Below are 19,993 nucleotides of genomic sequence, written 5' to 3' on the forward strand. Positions count from 1 at the left end.
CAACTCGAGAGCTGGAGAGCTGCCATGCCAAAGGATGGAAAGGGTCATAGGGAGCCAAGACTCTTGGCCGGTACATTTTTAATAAACGTAGAAAACAAGAGCAGCCTTTTCCACTCAGATTGCTTAATTTGGTGCCCATACCATTGGAACTTTGCTGTTAGGACAAAGATGATGTGATAGATGGCTTACTGAGTGCGGATGGATTAAATTTCACAAACGCGAAGTGGGTTATGGAGTCATCTGTAAGGCATTTTCTGGCAGGAGGAGGTGGTCTGAGTCATTACAGCAAAATCTCCACCCCCTTTGGGCCCTTTGTGAGAGTTTTCCCTGAAACGTAAGATTTGCTGAGCTTACTGTACTGCGGTGAACTGACTAGGGCAAATGGGTGCTAGTTCTTTGCGGTCGAGTCTGTCTTATTCATACCTCCCCCACGATGGCTCAGGGTTTCTTACTCCTTTTCCAAGTACAAAGCGTCCCAGCCAATGGTCTTCAGTTGATTTGGAGGATCCTCTTTGAGGTTGCGTGTGTTTTATGTTGATGGTCAAACGGTGCACCTCATAGTTTGTAGCTATGGTGTCTAGGGGTGCCCAGCGCGGGCCTGGCCCAGTCCCTGTGTTGTCTCCCTATCTCTGCTGGCAATATGGCAACAAGGACACCTGACTGGCAAGGCTGTTCTCTCTCCGTGCTTGGAGATCCCCGAATAAAACTCTCTGTGGCGGTAAGCTGTAATTAGGTATGTGGGTGGAAATTAGCGTTCTCCGAGTACACCGTGTTAAGGCAGACGCACGGAGCTTTTTACTACCTGAGGCCACCCTGGTCCTGGGCCATAGCTCCAGGACACTGCTTCCACAGGGTTATCGGCTTGGGGCTGCAGGTCCCGAAAAGAAAATCCTTCAGTACAGAAACTGGAACCTGGGGAAGTTTTTTATAGTTAAAACTGGGCCGCACAGTTCCATGAGAGACGAGGCAGGGATTGACCAAGCATGACTGTCACTCGCTTGCTCTGCTTCTGGAAGTGCACATGATCTCCAGTGTCCTAGTACAGTTGCAATTGTACGTCCATCTTAAAATAACACACCAAAACTTTTGAATAGATTCCTGGAGTCATGCTAGGGCCTCCATTTTGGACCGGAGCGCGCAGCGATCCGAACCTGGTTGCAGGGGAGCTTTTCCACGCCAGCCACCTTTTATACAGTAGAAGTCCCCCCGCCCACCTCGTCTCCCTCCTCCTCGTCGTCGGGACTCCAGGACGCCTGCCATTTGTCCATTCGGAAGCCCTGCTTGACTAGGGGATTTGTTTTTGGAGGCCGCCCCCCGCCCCGGGGCTTTCCACGAGTTTCCGGCGTCCGCAGTCCGCAGCTACCTTTCCAAGCAGGTGACTTGGAAGCCCCGTGAAAGACAGGGCCCTTGACCCCTGGTCGCCGGGTCCCCCACAAACGCCCCCACCGCCAGGCGACAGCCCCCGCCCCTCCGCCCGGAACCGCGTGCGCTCGCCGATGAGGTCATGCCCACTGCCGGGGAGCGTGTCTCCCGACTGGTGCGTCGCGCGGGCGGTCCCGGAGGACAGTGCGGCCCCCCTGTCGTGATTAGGTGCCCCGCCCCCGCCCAGGCGCGGGCTGGGGAGTCCGCAGCCCCCGCAGCCCCCGCAACCCCGGCGCCGGGGAGCGCAGCCGGCGGGCCCGAGGCCACAAAAGGACTCCGCCGAGCGCGCTCCGCAGGCCAGCGGGATCCGTCGGCCGGCGCGGGGGCGCTCCTGCCCCGCCCCTCGCCGCGCGCCCCCCACCCCGCCCCCGCCCCGGGGGTGGGGTGGGGGCGGGGAGGAGGGGGGTGGGGCGGGAGCGAGGGCGGCGCCTGCGTGCTCCCCGGCCGCGAGCCCCGCCTCCCCGGCCCCGCGCGGCGCTCGCGGCTCTCCTGCGCGGCTGCGACGCCGCCTGCACTCGGCCCGGCGGCGGGCTCCCTCTCAGGGCGGCCGGGCGCTCCCGCAGAGGGGACTACGCGCACCCGGCGGCCCGCCCGCCTCGGCCCCCGCCCTCGCAGCCTCGCGGCCTCCGCTGCGTCTCCCGCGCTCTGCCCGCGCCGCCGCTTTGTGCGGGGACATGGTGTAGCGCCGGCCGCCGGAGGAGGAGCCGCGCGCCGGCCGCCGTCCGCCGTCCGCCAGCCGCGTCCCCGCCCCCGGAGGAGAGGCCCCGGCTCGCGCCCCCCGCGTTCCCGGCCGCCGGGGAGCCGCGGGCCGCCGGCACCATGAGGTGAGGGCGCGGGCGGGGGCGGCGGGCCATTGTGCGGCGGGCGCCGCGACCCGGCGGAGGCCCCCACCCCCGGCGGGCGCCGCCCGGCCCCAGTGCTTCCGTCCCTTTGTCCCTCGGGCCTCGCTCCGCACCCGGCGCTGGGTCTCGTCGCGGCGCCGCCTGCCGTCCCCGGGGCCCTGCTCGGCCGGTCCCCTCCCCCGCCCGCGCGCCCGGCCGGGCCCCGGGATAGGGATGGGGAGGGGGTCGCGGGCCCTGGCGTGCGCGTTGCCGGGAGACGGGTATTGTTCCGGGCGGAGGTGAGGAATCGTGCGCCTGCATCCCGGCTGGAACCGGGGGTGGGGGGGGATGGGGAGGGCAGAAAAGTTTGGGAGCCCCGAGTGTGCGGTAGCGGGTGCCGGAGCGCGGTGGGCGCCGAGCACTGGAAGGTGACCGGGCGCCGGCGGGGCGGGGGCGCGGGCGCGGCGCGGGCCTGCGTCTGGAGGGCGCGTTGGCCTCCGGGGCGGCCGCGAGGCACTGTAGCGGCCGCTCCCCTCTCGCAGCCCGCGGGTCCTCCCCGGAGCCGCGGCGCCAGCGTGCGATCGGGAAGCGGGCTTGCGGTGGCCGCGCGGGAGCCGCGGTGGGCTGCGTGTCCCCCCCCTCCCCCGGCCCGCCCTGCTGGTGGTGACGCGCCGCGCACTGTGCGCCCCGGCCCGCTCGGCGCCGGGAGCCCCGGGGGCTGGCGCAGGACTCGGGGCGGGTTGGCCTTCGGGCTTCGCCGCCGGGGGTCCCGTGGGGGGCTGCGCTCGGCCTCAAGGGGAGGTGGGCTCTCCTGCCTTCGCCGCGGAGGCCCCTTTGTGCTCGAGATTAATGGCCAGCCGTTGCCAAGACCTTCATAACGCCGTACAATGAGATTTCAGCGGCAGAGCCTTGAGATTCCTTTGCTTTGGCGAGAAAATGTCATGTCATTGGGATTCTTTCTCAATTTAAGTAGTTTCCATTTTAAACCCTAGTTTTCTTTATTTTTTTTCTATCCAGCTTGAACATTTTGCCATTTTTATTTTTAAATATGTTTTTGTGTGACATAACTGTGTTTTTCACTTCAGCTTACTGGGGATTTGAATTCTGTTTTCTCCGATTCTAAGTTACAAACCCTGGTTTTCTTAGCCTTAAAAATGTGTTTAAAGCTTTTAAAGAAAAGTGACCCCTTTTTCTTAGTCATTCCACACAACTTATTTTCCCAAATGTAATGGATCATTTTAAAATGTAATTATGGCGTGCAGACCAGAAACAACATCTCTGAAAAATTCAGCCGGAAAAACTTGAACCATGGGTTTGAGCTTTTTTTTTTAAATCCGGGTACTAATGTCCTTGAAAACGCAGGAACTGTAATAAAACATATGTAACGTTATATCTTCTAGTAGCATTTATTGTTGATTTCTGTCTTAAAGACTCAATGCTGTAAGGAGTTTTGCAGACCAGAAGTTACGAGGTGTCCCTCCCCCCCAATCTCAATATTGAGAAATGTAGAACAGCGAAAACTCGGGGGTATTTTAAAATAAAATCATAAAAGCTTTTTGATTCAGAAGTTATGAACTAAAAAAAAAAAAAAAAAAAAAAAGTCAAGTTCTGGGTACTCAGTGAAGTTTGATCCCTGTCCTGTGTAGTTGTCTGTGTCACAGGTAAATTACGTGTTCACTTACTTATAAGTTCCTTTTCTAATGCAGAGCAATTTGTAAATTTCTAAACTTCCTGCCCTGTTCCTTACTGAATTTGGAGTGGGTACTTGCCAGTAGCATAAAAGCAAAAACATGGGTGGCCAGGTCTGAAAGGTTTGCTCAGGTAGTCCACAGCAATTCTTCCATTCTTCGTAGGTGAATTCTGAATAATTGAGGAGCATAAAAGAGGATCAGCTTTTCACTTGGTAGGCATTGGATTGTTTGGTAGGTGGTTGGTGCAACTCCCCTGTGCAAGTTTCCTTAGATCCTGGGGAAAGTAGGCTGCTTTGGTGTGGAAGTAAAAGGTTCTTGTGTCGGGTGCAAAAAGCTTTGGGATATTTTGGTGCTTAAGAAAGGGCTTTTCAGGTTATATTAATATTTGACTTCATCTCAGTGATGCTTTTGAGTGCAGTAGGACATTAGTATTAGGGTATTAAATAGAGTCTTTATATTAAGAGGTACTTGATGGTTTAAAGCCTGTACAGAAATAAGAATGGATGGGCAGGAATTTCCATGAAGTTGGTCAGAATTCCGAAGAGAGGATATGTTGCCATTTAAGTATTTGTGATAAGATCATTCAGATGACTTCAATTTCAGGAATAGCAAGCTGGCTGGGTGTAATATTCCTAGGCAGAAGGGGAGTGGATAATGCTTTACATTCCTGAGACCATCTTTAAGGCATTCTACACATGTGAAAAGCTCTATATAGAATTACTGGTTAATACTTTGTTTAAAGAAGATTCTCTAAAGAAATGAAAAGTTTCTCAGACAATACAGTGAAAAGGAGGAGGCCCCCAAAACTAGTAGTTTTGTTACCATAACTTCCAGGTTCTTGGTTCTACTATTTTTCATTTCAGTAATATTTCAAAAGAATAAGATGATTTGTGTTGGAGGTAGGTGTGTGTATATGTAGTAGTAATAGAGTGTAGGCCTTTTAAATGATTCCTTTTTTTTTTTTTTTTTACTATTTGGTTACTCCAGATTTTTTTTTTTTTTTTAAGATTTATTTATTTCGGAGAGCACACAAGCAGGGAGGGGCAGAAGGAGAGGGAGAGAATCTTGCCTCCCACTGAGCACAGTGCGATGCAGGGCTGATCCCACCACCCTGAGATCATGACCTGAGCCAAAAACTCAAGAGTTGGGAGGATGCTTAATGGCCTGAGCTGCCCCGGAGCCCCAAGATCTCTTTTTTACAGAAGGAGGAGCTTTCTGACGTAACATAACTGTACATAGACTAGTGGGTAAGAAGAGCCTGGAAGATTATTGCTTTGATGTTTGCGGGTCCGTTGTGTATGTAAATAGTCCACGCTTCTACTCACCATTGTGTCACTTTCTCACCTTAGAAAGAAGAGGCGTGGTAGGGTTGTGAGGCTTCACCGAAGCCACTGGCTAGCTGGGGAACCTGCAGCTAATCATGTGATTTCACTGATCCATGTCTTAATATATGTAAAAAGGGACCGTTATTGACAGGGTAGTGGGGGTCAGATGATTGTGGAAGAGAAGATGTTTGCATGCCGTGTAGCGAGTACAGTAATGTTGCTTCTCTTGTTTCGGGGCTCGGCTCTTAGACTAGTTATGTAAAACTTTGGAGTAGTCTGCTTTACCTTTCTGGGCCTCTTCTGGTTCCTACATGGTAAGTAGGTAACATTTTACTTATCTTCTCCAGGTAGTGGCTCTCTTGTTGATAGGCACATAAATGTGTTTCTGGGTTTGGAGGGAAAGAGTGCTTGATGTCCTCCCCCTCGGGGTTGCTTTGGGAGGTGCGTGGTCCCAGAGAGTGGCGGTGGGAGGGTTTCCTGGAATGCTCCGTATCTGATCACCTGATCCAGCCCAGCCTTCTTATTTCATAAGTCAGGAAACTGATCTTTTACCATTTCCTTCCTCTGTGGATATTTAAACCTTTGGGATACTTGTTATGATTTTTTGTTACTTTGCTTTATGGTAATAATAAGCTTAATACACATTTTAGAGTGTCAAATGATCAGGGCTCAGAAGATTCAGGATTTGCTCGTTAATGGAGCAGACTTGTAAAAATGGACATACCCTGTTTTTTCACAGGATTGTTGTGTTGAGTGTCAAGTAGGATGTCCGGGAACGGATGCAGCTACAAGTGCCTCTGTTCTCGTTGGTCTTCGCTTACACTGTAGCTGTCGGGTGTCTGACTTTCCCACACAGGTTTATTTTAGGGGCAGCAGCCAAATTTGCATTTTTGGGGGAATGCCAGCGCTCCTTATGTAGGCATCGGTTTGTGTTTTAGATGTTTATTAAGTATATAAATCTTGGTAACAGTTTGGATTAACAGAAGATTTACTGACGTTTGCACAGTGTTCAAGCGTTCTGGTACATTGCTAGCCTAGGTGGAATAAGCAGAATAACTAGGCAGACCCCATTTAGCTGGCCTAGAAGAAATAACATCCCAGTCTGATGGTTTTGGTTCCTTACCCTCCACACAGCTTAAATATGGGTGATTGTGTAACTTGTAAAACACCCAGTCTTCATCATGGATGTAAGACGGATTTGGGAAAATGTGATTTTGATTTTTATGTGGTCGTGAGAGAGGAAGAGAAGTAACCCTTCTCTGTGTTGCTTAAATCACAACATGCCCCACCCCCCACCCCAATGATGAATGGGATTGAGTGTGAGTAAAAGTTAAAGGAGAGAGTCTGAGATGAGCTGTACCTCAGTAGGTGGTTCCCCAAGTAAAGGCTTAGGAAGCTTTCTGGAGTAAAAAGCAAAAATGGAATTCTTTGTCAACCATCTGGGATGTAGTTCCAGATTTATCTACCCACCCCCCTCCCCAGCCATTCCCCTGTGTTCCCATATATTCTGTATATACATATTTTGCTTTTGCATTTATCATATTGTTTTATAAATAATGGACTTTTCTGTCCTGTTTCCTTGTAAGCTCCTTGAGGGCAGGGATTGCATTTTTTTGTTTATGGTATTGGTAAAATATTTGGCCAATGGAAGGTGCTCATGTCAATATTTGGCTTTGGCCCAGGTTTTCTTTTCCAGAATCTGTGCCCTGGCAGTAACAAGCACCATTTTTGGAGCACCTTTAACATTCTTTAAGCTGGACTGGGTACCAGAGGGTATATTCTGGTATTTGGCATGTAATAAATGTTAATTTAATTCAAACAAAAGCCAGTATCTGGACCACAAGATTGGGGTAGAGTTTTTCTCTTATTCAGACACAAATGGAAATGGCAAAAGGTGTGTGACTCTGCTTTGTCCAGCTCCAAAGCTCTTTGGAGGATACCAGGATCCTGCCCTGACTCATTATATTCTGAATTAATAGAAGGTGGGTTTTTCTGTTTGTCAGTCTTTTCGATATGAGACTTATAACTGTTTTGAGCAAAACGCTTTTTTTCTGTGTCTCTTGGGTTAGCTTGTTTCTGTTCCACTTAGTGCCTCCTTTGTTTTGATTCTCACTGGTGCTTTAAATGCTTTAAAATGCCCGTAATTACTTAGTTTCTGATACAAAGAAGATGTATTTCTCAGCTCAGGCTGCCGTAACAGACAATAGCATAGACTGGGTGGCTCGAACCTCAGAAACTTAACTTTCTCAAAGTTCTGGATGCTGGTTGTCTGAGATCAGGGTGCTGGTGAGGTCTGGCTCTGGGTGGGCTCCCACTACCTCCTGGCAAACTGCCTTCTTGTGGTGTCTCCCTGTGTGGAGACTTAGAGACAGACAGAGATCTCTCTTCTCTTCCTGTAAGGTCACCAGTCCTGTGGATTTAGAGCCCACCCTACGACCTCATTTAATCTTAATTATCTCCTAAAAGTCCTGTCTCCAAATATAGTCACATCAGGGGTTAGGGCTTTGGCCTACGAATTTGGGGGGGTGCACAATTCAGTCTTGTAGCAGAAGGTGCCCACATTTTTGTTTTGTTTTGTTTTGTTTTTGATAGGACTTTGATGGAAGAAGCTAATTTGTATAATGTTTAGGCAGTCTGTAGATAGGTTTTAAGTAACTCTACACGTAAGTGTATTTTGCTAAAGAAAATAAATGAGGGAGGTGGTTTATGCAGGAGACATCATATGTTCTAGAAATTTCTATATATGGGGAAGCTTCTGTTTTTTAATGATTCTAATAAATTTAATTAACATGCAGCTTTTCCAAAGAACCATTTTGATGTGAAGCCGTGTCCACATATCTAAGTGTACAGGTGGGCACGGCAGCGGGTTAAGGGGACAGGCTTTGAGGTCAGTCTGAATCTGGGTTCTGTTTTGACATTTACCAGTTTGTTAACTTCTGGAATAGCTTCTAGTTTGAGATTTGAATTTCTTCTGTAAGAAGAAGAGGCTTTCTGCATTATAGAATTGTTGGCAAAATTAAATCAGAAATTATAGAAAACCCTGGCATGGCACTTGGCACATGAAATGGACTTGAGAGGAGGGAATCCCTTATTTCCATGAAAGTCTGCCATCTCCTCAGTTTGTGGGAACCATATGAGGAACCCTGTAAAATGGGACAGCTGCGTTAGGACACAGTTCGGCGGTTCCTTACAAAGTGAAACGCGGAGTTACGCTCCCAGGTGTGGATACCAGAGAAGCGAAAGCCTTCATGCACACAGGAGCAAGTCCACGGATGTCCATGGCGGCCGCATCCAGAGGAGTCACACAGTGGGGACAGCCCAGGTGGGTCGTCCTGACAGTGCCGACTCGGTAGGGAAGAAGATTTGAGATCTGCAGAGCACAGGTGGCATCAGATGAAGAGCCCTTTAGGTCAGATCGCAGGGGAGCGTGGGCTGCAGTGAGGGGCTCTTTCTGTGGCTCCCACGTGTGACTGTCTGCTCAGACCTGCAGTCCTGAGATGGCCCTCCCCCTCCTCTCACACCAGCGTCCCAAGCAACTTGGGACAGTTCAGTTTTTAACAATTTCAACAATTCATGAATCTGAAGTTTTAATTTAAAAACTTGGGTTATTTTTATGACTTTGTAATCTCTTTAATCATTCATATGTGTAGTATTTTGAGGGAATGAACCAATTACTGTTGTCCGGATAAATGCCTGGTCAGTGTCGTGTTGTGTTTTAGTGACTTTTTTCCTTGTGTTATAAACTGCCAGTACAGGTTTTATGTAAATTTTAGAAGATATGGAAAGTTTGAAGATGTTAATAACTCAAACCCAGACCATCCAGAATTTTGCTGTTTTGATTTGTAGCTTTTTAGGCTTTTTGTAATGCACATATGCAGCTGTAAATGTGTTTGTGTGTGTATGTCTATGTTTTAAATAAAGGTGAAATTATACTACATTATATGGTTTGTAATTGGCACCTTTCTATGTAATTCTTGTCACTAAATACCAAGCTGTGTAATTTTAAGTGGCTGCACAGTATTTTTTCACTATGCTTTGGATGACCTTAATCTACTTAATTTATGTCTTAGGGGGTGGACTTTGAGATTTTTTTTCATTATTTTTGTTATTATGAAACTGCCATAAACATCTTTGGATATATGTCTTTGTGTACATGTTCGATATTTTGTACTTGTACATCTACTTGTATTTTGTGATAAATTCCTAGTAGTAGAATCAGCAGGATTTTTTTTGTTTCTCTTGCTTTTTTTTATTAGTAGGTCCTGTGAGGTCGACCTGTGTGTTTGCAGCTGCTTCTCTTTGATACTGCTGAAGTATAGGCCACTGTTACCTCATGTGAACATTTATTTATTTTTAATTTTTAAAAAAGATTTTATTTATTTGTTTATTTGTCAGAGAGAGAAAGCGCGTGTGCACAAGCAGGGGGCACAACAGGCAGAGGGAGAAGCAGGCTTCCCACAGAGGAAGGAGCCCATGTGGGGCTCCATCCCAGGACCCTGAGATCATGACCTGAGTCGAAGGCAGACGCTCAACTGACTGAGCCACCCAGGGTTCCCAAGATTTTATTTATAAGTGGATCTCTGCACCCAGTGCGTGGTACAAACTTAAAATCCCAAGATCAGGAGTCACAGGTTCCTCCAGGTGATCTAGCCAGGCACCTGTCACGGGAACATTTAGTGTCTCCCTGTTTCCATTCTCATCCCCCCCTCTTCCATGCAGCAGTTAGAATAATCTTAAAAGTGGCCACCAACTATTGTTATTCCTTGCTAAAGCCTTTGGTGGCATCTTCATACTCTTAGAATGAAACCCAAATTATTAAGGTCCTGATCCATCTGTGTTCCTAGTTCCCGGCACTGGCTTCTGTAAGTACACAGTAAATATGTGAGTGAATAATAAGTGAGGTGAATTTACCAGGCCAAAGGGAATTTTATTAGTTTTACCAGATTAGCAACATACATGAGAGTTCCAGTTAACTGACCTTCTGGCCAACTTAGGGCATTATCCACACCCAATGTGGGGCTGGATCTCCTGACCCTCAGATCAGGTGGTGCGCACTCCACTGTCCAAGCCAGCCAGGCACCCTTCTGTGTTTTGATTTGCATTTCCTTGATTGCTGGGAGAATCGGACATTTCTCATGTGATTATGGAACAGCTTTGTTTTTGTGCGAGTTGTCTGTCGGTCCATTTTGTCTGTTTTCTCCGTGGAATATTCAGTCCTCCTTGCAGTGATTTATTATGTAGTTAACAAGTAGCCCTTTGTCGTGCAGGTAAATCAGTTGCCTGGTAGACCGTGTGTGAACTGGCGGGGTGCACCTGGGGCTGGTGCCCCCGGATTCGCCCGTGTGTTTTCATCCCTTGGCTGGGCTCCTGTGGTGCGTCTTTCCGTCTCTCACCTAGAAGTGGCCATCGAAGTGCGCAAACTTTCATCAAACCTCTGCCGACAGCCTGTTCCCCAGCCTCCTGGGCAGAAGCTAGGCACATGCTCAAGCCCAGAGTTAAGGGCTGGGGGGCGAGGAGGGGTGGCGGAGATATGTCACCTTGTCTTTGAGTTTTGTTTGTTTTGGTGTAGAAGCACAACCATTTCGTGTCACATCTATCTGTCCTTACCTTGATCATTTCTGCCTTCTCCAGCCGAAAGCTGTATGTGTACGCCCCTATGTTTTCTTTTCCTTTGGTGGTTCTATTTATGCTTCAGTGTAAGCCACCTGCAGTTTCTTGTGATGTCATGTGGGAGACGTTAGGTTAACCTCGAGCTAAATAGTGAGTGTTTGATCACCTGTCAGTATCCTTTGTTGACTAACCCATCCTTTCTCGTTGGTTTAAAATGCCATGTCAGTGTGTCCTGGGTTTCCATAAACACTGGCTTCTGGATCTGGACTTGTTAATTATCTCATTCTGTGCTGTTTCCTCACAGTTCAGTGACTCTAAGTTTATAATATATTTGAATGTCTAGGAAGTGAAATTACTGTTCATTTTCTTAGGATTTTCAGAACTTTATTTACTTTTCCATTTAGTGCATTCTTCTAGATTAGTCGTGGAATTATTTTATCAGTTACAACAAAAATGAAATAAAAAGAATAGGTACATCCCTAACCCTGTTGGGGTTTTAGTTTGAATTGTGTTAAGGTAATGGACTAATGGGTAAAGGACAGAATTGACCCTTTGATAGTATGAAGTTTTCTGTTCTGTTTCCGTATTCAGACTTCTCACATCATCTTTAGGAAGGTGCAGCATCACATAGTTTCTAGTTCAGTAGGTTTGATGCGCTACCTTTAAAAAAACTTCTATATTTAGAAGTTAAACTTTCAGCTCATTTACACTGCTAGTACATCTGTTCTCATGTTTGCTTTTCTTAATTTTACTTAAAATATATGTGCTTGTATTTAAACATAGTGTCTGGGATTTTAAAGTTTTTCCTTTGCTAAGAACTTAATTCCAAAGTCAGAATTTACATTCTATGGTTTTCTTAGATTTTGAAATCTAACTGCTAATGGTTATTGGGTACTCATTGCCTGAAATGCTTTACCTATTTCTAGGTTGATATTCCTCCAGTAAGTTTTTTTTTTTTTTTTTAAACATTTTATTTATTTATTTGAGAGAGATCTGCAGAGATAGCAAGTGAGAGCAGGAGCTGGGAGGAGAGGGGCAAGAGGCTCCCTGCCAAGCAGGATCATGGTGGGATCATGACCTGAGCCAAAGGCAGCCACGTAATGACTGAGCCACCCTCAGTTGGAGGAGGTGCCCCTCCTCCAATAACTTACAAAGTAGTAGGAGCTGTTGTTACTGAGTCAAATGAGGACTCTGAGCCACAGAGGGCTACGGTGACTTGCCCAGGGTCACCTGCTAGTAACCGGTGGAGTGGGGGGTCCCGGCCCGGCAGGCTGGTTCTAGAGCTCACGTTCTCAACCAGTGTGCCCAGGGTCCTCTCTGTCCTGGTTAACTTGTGCGGACTGAAGTGTGTATTTAAGTTTTCTAAAATGTTTATGTGTGAGGAATGATTTGTTTTCTCCATGATCTCATCGTATACGGATGCTTTATTTTCTGCAGGTAACTGGTCCGAGAGCAGGGCTGCGTGGAAGGGGCAGGCCTAGATTGAGCGACACTTCAGTGATAGCCAGGCTGGGGAGAAAAGGCTTCATTTGTTTGGCTTTAATCCTAAACAACGAAACAAAATTATGAAAACATTCATGCTGTGGTTGCAACTGTGTTAAATTCTTAGAGGAACAAGAATGAGGCAAGTGTTAGTTCTTGTTTTTACATAATTTTTCTTTAAAAATTGTAAGATAGGATGGAGCTATACCCCTCCTGTCGTGATAGATTTTTCTAGTATAATCCCACAGAAGGTCATTTCACCCAAATACTCCAGGGCTCCACTAGTAAGGCCCGGGGTTTACCTCAACTTCCAGTTATTTCCTTTTAACCTCCTGTTACCTCATCTCTGTTAGCTTTCTCCAGTTACTCTCTGCTTGTAACTGTTAAAATGCTTTCAGCGGCAAGTAACAGACTGAAAGTATTTAAACGTCCACGTTTACTGACCTGTAGTTGGGTCCAGAGGCAGAGCTGGCGTCAGGCCCACGGCAGCCCAGGCGCACTGGTGTCTTTGATCTCTTCCCCACGCTGGCCTCATGTTCAGACCCTGTGGTTCTCGGAGGTAGGAGGGTCATCTCCAGTGTCCCCTTTTCTCCCCCGAAGGTGTAATCCATCTACTGCTGGACGTGCTCATTAACAAACGTTCATGCAGCTTGGTGGGTCTGCACTGTGTGTGCGCACCTCTGTAGCCGCCAGCCGGGTCAGCAGACAGAGCACCCTTCCTGCCCGTTAAGTTCTTCAAGGTTCCTGGCCCGTCAGGGTCCCTCTCATATTGTCATTTCTGTGGCTTTGCCACTGGTTGGAAATGTGCTCCTCATTTGGAGTGGCTTCATGAGGCTTGCACTTGCACGTCCTACATGGCTCGCATTGCTTTGTCACTGAAGCCTGTGCCTGTCACCGAGAGACCAGTGGGGCGGAGGGGAAACCGACTGACAGAGCCAGTGCCGCCAGGCACAGATAGTTGATAGGGACCGAGTTTCAAAACGGTTAGTTCATTAGTGGATGTTTCTGTGTTAGGGTTCCTTTTCTGTTTTTGGGCAACCTGACATCTTCCTGGGGTCCGGCAATGCATCCTTTCAGGACCCCTGGACCTATTTTGCCCTGTATTATGTTTTCCTAGACCTATCCTTCTGGATTCGCTGTTGTGTGGCTCTGTTGTCCCATCCAATCTGCTCTCTCTGCGGTAGTCAGCCCTTTCTGCGGTTCCCTTGTGGTCACCTCCTCTCCTAACCCACTTCAGTGGCCTTCCTTCACCGTTAGAATTAAGACTGAACTGGTCGTGGTCTAGGGGGGGCACAATTCCTGCATGATTCTTCTTGCTCTGTGATTCCAAAATTAGTGATGTGGCCCAGTAAGATAAATCCTCAGAAACCACTTTAAAAAAGTAAAGATGTGCATAGACATGATGCATTCTCTTGTGCTTATAGTTTAGTGGGGGGAGTAGCCATTAATTGCTTTTCACAAGCTTTGAGGAGTGGTAAATGGTATCATGAGGGTAGAGACCATTTCATATATTTGTGTTTGCTTTCTTTCAAAATGTCATCTGCAAATAATACTTAAAATTTTCTCTTGTAGTCTTTTTTACTTAAGGGAGAACAACAGGATTATTTTGTATTGGTTTAGTGTTTTGTGATACTTGTCTGTTATTTTGTTCAAATCATCGATTTTAAGGAAACTCTCTCCGTCATCTTTTTAATATTCCTCTGGATGTGGAAGTTTTTCAAGGTGTTTTCATTTTGGGAAGAGATAGTCAAGTTTAACAGAATCCTCTTTGGCTTCAAAGCCTTTCTGCTCTTTACCAACTGTGAGATCTTCCCTTGGCTGTCCAGATCTCAGAGCCTTTCTGTGCAAAATGGGATTAACAGTCCATTGCCTTGTTTTGCAGTTCGCTGTGGTGCATTTAGAGGATTTATGGATTTGGTGTGTTCTAGTTACTCTTTTCTTTGTGTTGCACCTTTACTTTTATTTTAATAAGTACAGGTTTCTGACTGTTCCTTGGCCTTTTTTCTTTGAGTGTGAATGACTTCTGTTTTTAGGCACTCTAGGAGCAAGGAAGGAACCAGTTAAACTCTTAGAGAACCTATATTTTATTTTTTTAAAGATTTTATTTGACAGACAGATATCACAAGTAGGCAGGCAGGCAGAGAGAGAGAGGGGGATGCAGGCTCCTTGCTGAGCAGAGACACTCCCTTCCCCCATCATGACCTGAGCGAAAGGCAGAGGAGAGGCTTTAACTCACTGAACCACCCAGGTGCCCCGAGAACTTATATTTTAAGATGATGTTTAAAATGTGTTAAGAGGAATCTTCAAATTGAAAAATAAAGCCCTGAACTGTAGAGCCATCGTCTGCATCGTGGGGAACCAGCCTCCTGTTTCCCCCATCAACCTTCGGATCTCCCCGACCTTCCCAACCTTGTGCTTGGGCGCTGTGTGGCCCCAAACTTGCTCCTGAGACCCTTGACCTGTCCCCGTGGCACTCAGGATGGGTGTCTCCACCTGGCCCTTCGGCACCTTCTGTGAGCCTTCCGCCAGGCCAGTCTTTCAGGATGGTCTGTCTGTGATTCCCCGAAGGTACCCATGGGATTTTGGTCTTGTTTCTTCTGTTCTGTCTTCCTGAAAGTTGCTTTGGCGCCCACTCTGTCTCTTGCTTCAGTTTTCTCTTTACTTTATGTCTTTAGTGATCACTCCCTTCTTGGGTGGATAGCATCTGTTCACCTTCCAGAGCATTTGGTACTACTCCAGGCATAAGTTTTCCCTCAAAAAATTAAAGGTAAGCTTTTACTCAGGTGCATTTCCCTAAGCACTTTGTAACATGCTGGGCATCATCAGGGACTTCTAATAACTTTTAAAAAATAAATTAAAAAAATAAACTCATAATTAAAAAAAACACCAAAAACTAAACTCATGATTATTGATTGTTTTAGGCCTTCCCATTTTAATTCTCTAGCTGAATTCTGCTATTTTTCAAAGGTATTAAGATAGTACTTTGAACAATTTTGAGTTAAATACAGTATGTTTTTTATACCCTTATAATCAAGTTACGCGGAAAGGTATGATTAAGTGACAAAGTGAAGGTATCATGGTGTAATATTGGGATAAGAAATTTCCGTATGTAAATGTTAATACATTTATGTAGTATAAGGATGACACATTAAGTCTCTTTTTTTCTGCCTGGAAACCTTACTCAAATAGGTATCCTATCACCTAATCAGCAATTCTGTTTCCTTTTAACTGGTTAATTGGTGCAGTTCTATTTGAATCTGCACAAAGTACTAAAATCAGAAACTGATTCAGTAACATTTTTATACAAATCATGGGTACAGTTGTGAAGCAGGCAGTTTATTTTTTGTGAGCTCCAAATGTATTCTTTCCCTTTACTGGTGGATGTTTGGAGTTGAGTCATGGTAATCCGGGCTGATACATCTGAACTTTGTAAGGCAGACTGGAAACTCAGACGAGTTGATCTTGCATCTGAAATTGGTAGGGCAGGCCAGTAGGTTGGAAACTCGGGATTTTTATGTTACAGTCTTGAGCCAGAATTCATTCCTTGCTTCTTCCAGCTTCTGGGGTTTACTGGCAGTCCTTGGCATTTCTTGGTTTATATAAATGCATCAGTCAGTTTCTGCTTCTGTGGGCATATGGCCACCTTTCCTTGTGTGTCTCTGTCTTCGTGTGGTGTTTTCCTCTTTTAAGGAGACTGGTCCTATTGGATTAAAGGCCCGACCTACCTCAGTGTGACCTCATTGTAACTGATTACATCTGTAATGACCCTGTTTTCAAGTAAGGTTCTGAGGTACAGGGGTGGGGGGTGGAGGGTGGGTGTTAGGATTTCAACATCATTTCCATAGTTTCCTACTATGGTATGGGCCACAACTTTGGTCTCCTTCATCTCTCCCTTTGATCAGCTAACTGCCCAAGATGACAAATTTGGGGGGATGTGTGCATACGCACACGTTAAGTAGAAACACATGCAAAACGTCCGTAAGGGCTACCAGAACTAAGAAATTGCCTGGCATAAGATCAACACACAAAAATCAGTTGTGTTTCTATGTATCAGCAGTGAACAGTCTGAAAAAGGACTGAAGAATGCAGCTCTATTTACAGTACTATGTAAAAGAATGAAATACCTAGGAATAAATTTAAGAAAGTGAAAGACTTGTATATTAAAAATTATAAAATATTACTGAAAGAAATTGAAGGTCTAATTAAATGAAGAGAGCTCTGTGCATGGATTAAAGACTTAATAATGTTAAGATGACAGTACTACAGTCATCTACACGTTCAATATAATCTGTCAAATCCCAATGGAAGTTTTTTTTTTGCAGAAATAGAGAAGCCCACCCTAAAATTCAGATGGAATTTCAAGGGATCCAGAATAGTAAAAACAATCTTGAAAAAGCATAGAGTTGGAGGACTTCTATTTGCTGATTTAGAACTTCCCTCAAAGCTGCAATGATCCCAGCAATGTGGCTCCAGTGTGGATACAGCCCTGTAGACCAGTGGAGCTAGACGGAGCATCTGGAAATGAAATTTGCACATTTGTGGTCAGTTGACTTGGTAAGGGTGCCGTTCAATGGGGAAAGGATAATCTTTTCAACAGATGATGCTGGGAAAACTAGATATTTCTAGTCATTTTGAAAGAAAGTATTTTTTCCTCCACTGTGAATCCCAACCTCTCAATCAGGCTTTATTGATGTTTGGGGCCAGATAATTCTGTGTTGTGGAGGCTGTCCTGGTTGCTGCCTGTAGATGCCAGTAGCTCACCCTAACCGTCCCCCAGTGGCCCCCAGTGGCCACAGCCAAAGATGTCTCCAGACGGCCTCAAATGTTGCATGGCGGAAAAGTCCCCTCAGTTGAGATCTATTACTCTAAATTCTGTAATATCAGGAATTACTGTACAATTTTGAAAAGTTTAAAAAAAAAGCTTAACATTTAAAATATTTAAATGTTTTGTTTAAGTGAGAAAAGGTGTTTTTTGTGCTGTTCCCTATTTTTATTACAAAAGACACATCTGTTAGCTTGGTAACATCACCACAATTTGTAAATAGTGTTTCAGAAAGAAAATCTGTCCTGAAATCAGTTGATAAAATCCCATTTCTAAGTTAGGAACTCCATGAAGATGAAAAAAAAAATCAACTTTTGAATTTTAACACAAGTGAAATGGAAAAAAAAAAAACCATTGAAAGAAATTGTTATACCTCATTGTTAGTTCATGCAATTATTTAATTAGCTCATTGTTTTAAAAGATATTTTCATGATGAACTTTTGTGTCCCAAAGACTTGATCAGTTTTCCTCACTGATCTGGCAGCTCGATACAGGCCAGGCACGGGGCATGAATTCCTGGCTAGAGGTCACAGTATTTCCAAGGTGAACCTTTGCTCACGCTGGGCCAGTGACATATGACAACTTTTAATATTCCTTCCTTCTGTAAAATATGTCAATCTGTGATGTGTAAAAGCTATTACTTGTACATTTAAGGTCAGGCCAGGCGACTTGCTAGGTGCTTCTGGTGAATCACTTTATATAACGGATTAGGATAAGCCGTGAGATTGGTGTGGTCACTTACGTTGGAGGAATTCTGGGTTTAGTCACGTGGTTGGTGAATGACAGCTGAGGTTCAAATTAGAGTCCTGCCTAATTTCAAAGACCTTGTTCCTCAGACTTTATACGGCCCGTAATTCTTTTACTTTCTAGTGCTGCTGCTCAGATTTGAGGTCCAGTCTTAAGATCACATCCTGTGCTGTCTCTGCTCTCCTCTCAGAGTTTGTACAGGAAGGAAGTGATGGGCAATGTAGTGAGGGGGGGCAGATTTTGTAAGTCTTTGAAGGACAGGGTAAAGGAATGATTGATACTGATGGGCCGTGAAGGGCACAGCCACCTGTAGTGGGGGGATTAGCCTCGGTGATGCTCTGGCTGGAGAGAGACAGAGACAGCGCATGAGTGAGCATGGCCAGCAAGCAGTGGAGCCTGGACCCGAACCTGGGAGTGGTTCATTTTCAAACCTGTGTGTACTTTACCCTAGGTCTTCAAAATGATTTGAACTTTTCTGGTAGATTAATGACTTCCCATTTGTGGGCTCTGAGGGCAGCTGTAAGATTATTTTGCAGAGTACTTATACACCTGTGTGCACCAAGCTTTGCCTGTGATCTTGAGCTGCCAGCCTTCAATTCACATGCATCATATTTCAAGTAAATATGTACATGCTGTTAAGATATTATACAGATTAATTTCAAAGATGGTAAATTCAAAGTGCTTTTATATGTATTTTTTTTTTAGAAAGAGAGAGAGGGAGGGGCAGAGGGAGAGGGGAGAAAGAATCTTGAGCAGACTCCCTGCTTAGTGTGGAGGGGGAGGGGGGACACGGGGACATGGGACTTGATCCCACAACCTGGAGACATGACCTGAGCTGAAATCAAAAGGCGGTCACTTAACTGACTGAGCCATCCAGGGCAGGGGCCCCCCCAAAGTGCTTTTCAATCACATTTTCTCAGTCAACGTACAAGTCATGACTTTAAAATGGCCTTCTCATCTTCGAAAAGTTTGAGAGCCACTCTGTAAGTTTATTTTATCTGGTATTTAATCTGTTTATTAGGTGGAGTGTGGCAACCATTTCACAAAAGAAGTGGGGAAATCCCAAAACGATGAACGTTTTTAAAGCCATGGCAAGAATAATAACAAGCTTTTATGTTTTGGTCTTTAGATAAAGCAGAATTCTGTTGAAATTATGAAATGTTACTAATTACCTGTATAAGTAATAAGATAATACATACAAATAGTTCAAATAACATTTTAAATCGGGAAAAATTTAAGTTGTTAGAAAATTACAGCCCTCACTCATAAATTACGATTTTTAGAAAACAAAATGAAACACTCAAATTCCTTCTTTTAAATTATAAAACAAAAGATGCATGGGCATGTTATTACCTAGGATTTTTTTAAAAAAGATTTTTATTTATTTGACACAAGGAGAAAGATCACAAGTAGGCAGAGCGGCAGGCAGAGAGGAGAAAGCAGGCTTCCCACCGAGCAGAGAGCCCAATGTGGGGCTTGATCCCAAGATCCTGAGATCATGACATGAGTGGAGGCAGAGGCTTAACCCACTGAGCCACCCAGGCATCCTGGATTTTTTTTTTTTGTAAACCAATTCTTGCAGATGATGCTTTTCAAAGAAATGTGTCCACTGGGCAGCGGTTTTTTCCTTGTACATAGGGAATCTGCAGAGTAAAGGCATCTTAGTTGCTCTCAAGATATAAATGGGCTGGGACTTGGGCTTGTGTTTCTGTGGCTTTAGATTTTCTACCATTAGGCTGTGGGTGTTGGCAGTAGTCTCTGCCTGACAGTGTTTGCATCCCTCCTCAGCTACGACAGGGTTAACTGTGGCTTGGCAAGTGGAGAAAAGGAGTTCTGTGCTGTTTCCAGCCTGCGGGCCCTGTTGCCAGGCAACAAGCATTGTCTGTCAGTACAGGGTATCGGAAATTGGTATTCTGTGTCCCTTCGCACCACATGCTCATTTTGTAATGGGAGAGAAGTGGTTTTGGGCTATTTTGCAAGGTTTCTTTTTAAAACAGACGTTTAAAGATGATTCTCCTTGCTTTTTATAATTGGTTACTTTAAAGGCCTGGGAGGTCTTTCAGTTCTCACATA

The 19,993-nt window shown here is 45.6% G+C and overlaps 1 protein-coding gene across 13 annotated transcripts in view; it reads left to right on the forward strand.

Moving 5' to 3' along the window:
* Window positions 1-1,606: 1,606 nt before the first annotated feature.
* Window positions 1,607-19,993, forward strand: part of ENAH (ENAH actin regulator) — a 129,899-nt gene continuing 111,512 nt past the window's right edge. For 11 of the 13 annotated variants that reach the window (XM_059145079.1, XM_059145084.1, XM_059145086.1 and 8 more), the window contains exon 1: window positions 2,258-2,542. In XM_059145079.1, coding sequence (XP_059001062.1) covers window positions 2,478-2,542 — 65 coding nt within the window. In that variant the 5' untranslated portion in view covers window positions 2,258-2,477. The other 2 variants (XM_059145080.1, XM_059145081.1) reach the window with 2 other exon arrangements.

The sequence above is a fragment of the Mustela lutreola genome, chromosome 14 (genome assembly GCF_030435805.1).
Source record: "Mustela lutreola isolate mMusLut2 chromosome 14, mMusLut2.pri, whole genome shotgun sequence".
Taxonomy (NCBI): domain Eukaryota; kingdom Metazoa; phylum Chordata; class Mammalia; order Carnivora; family Mustelidae; genus Mustela; species Mustela lutreola.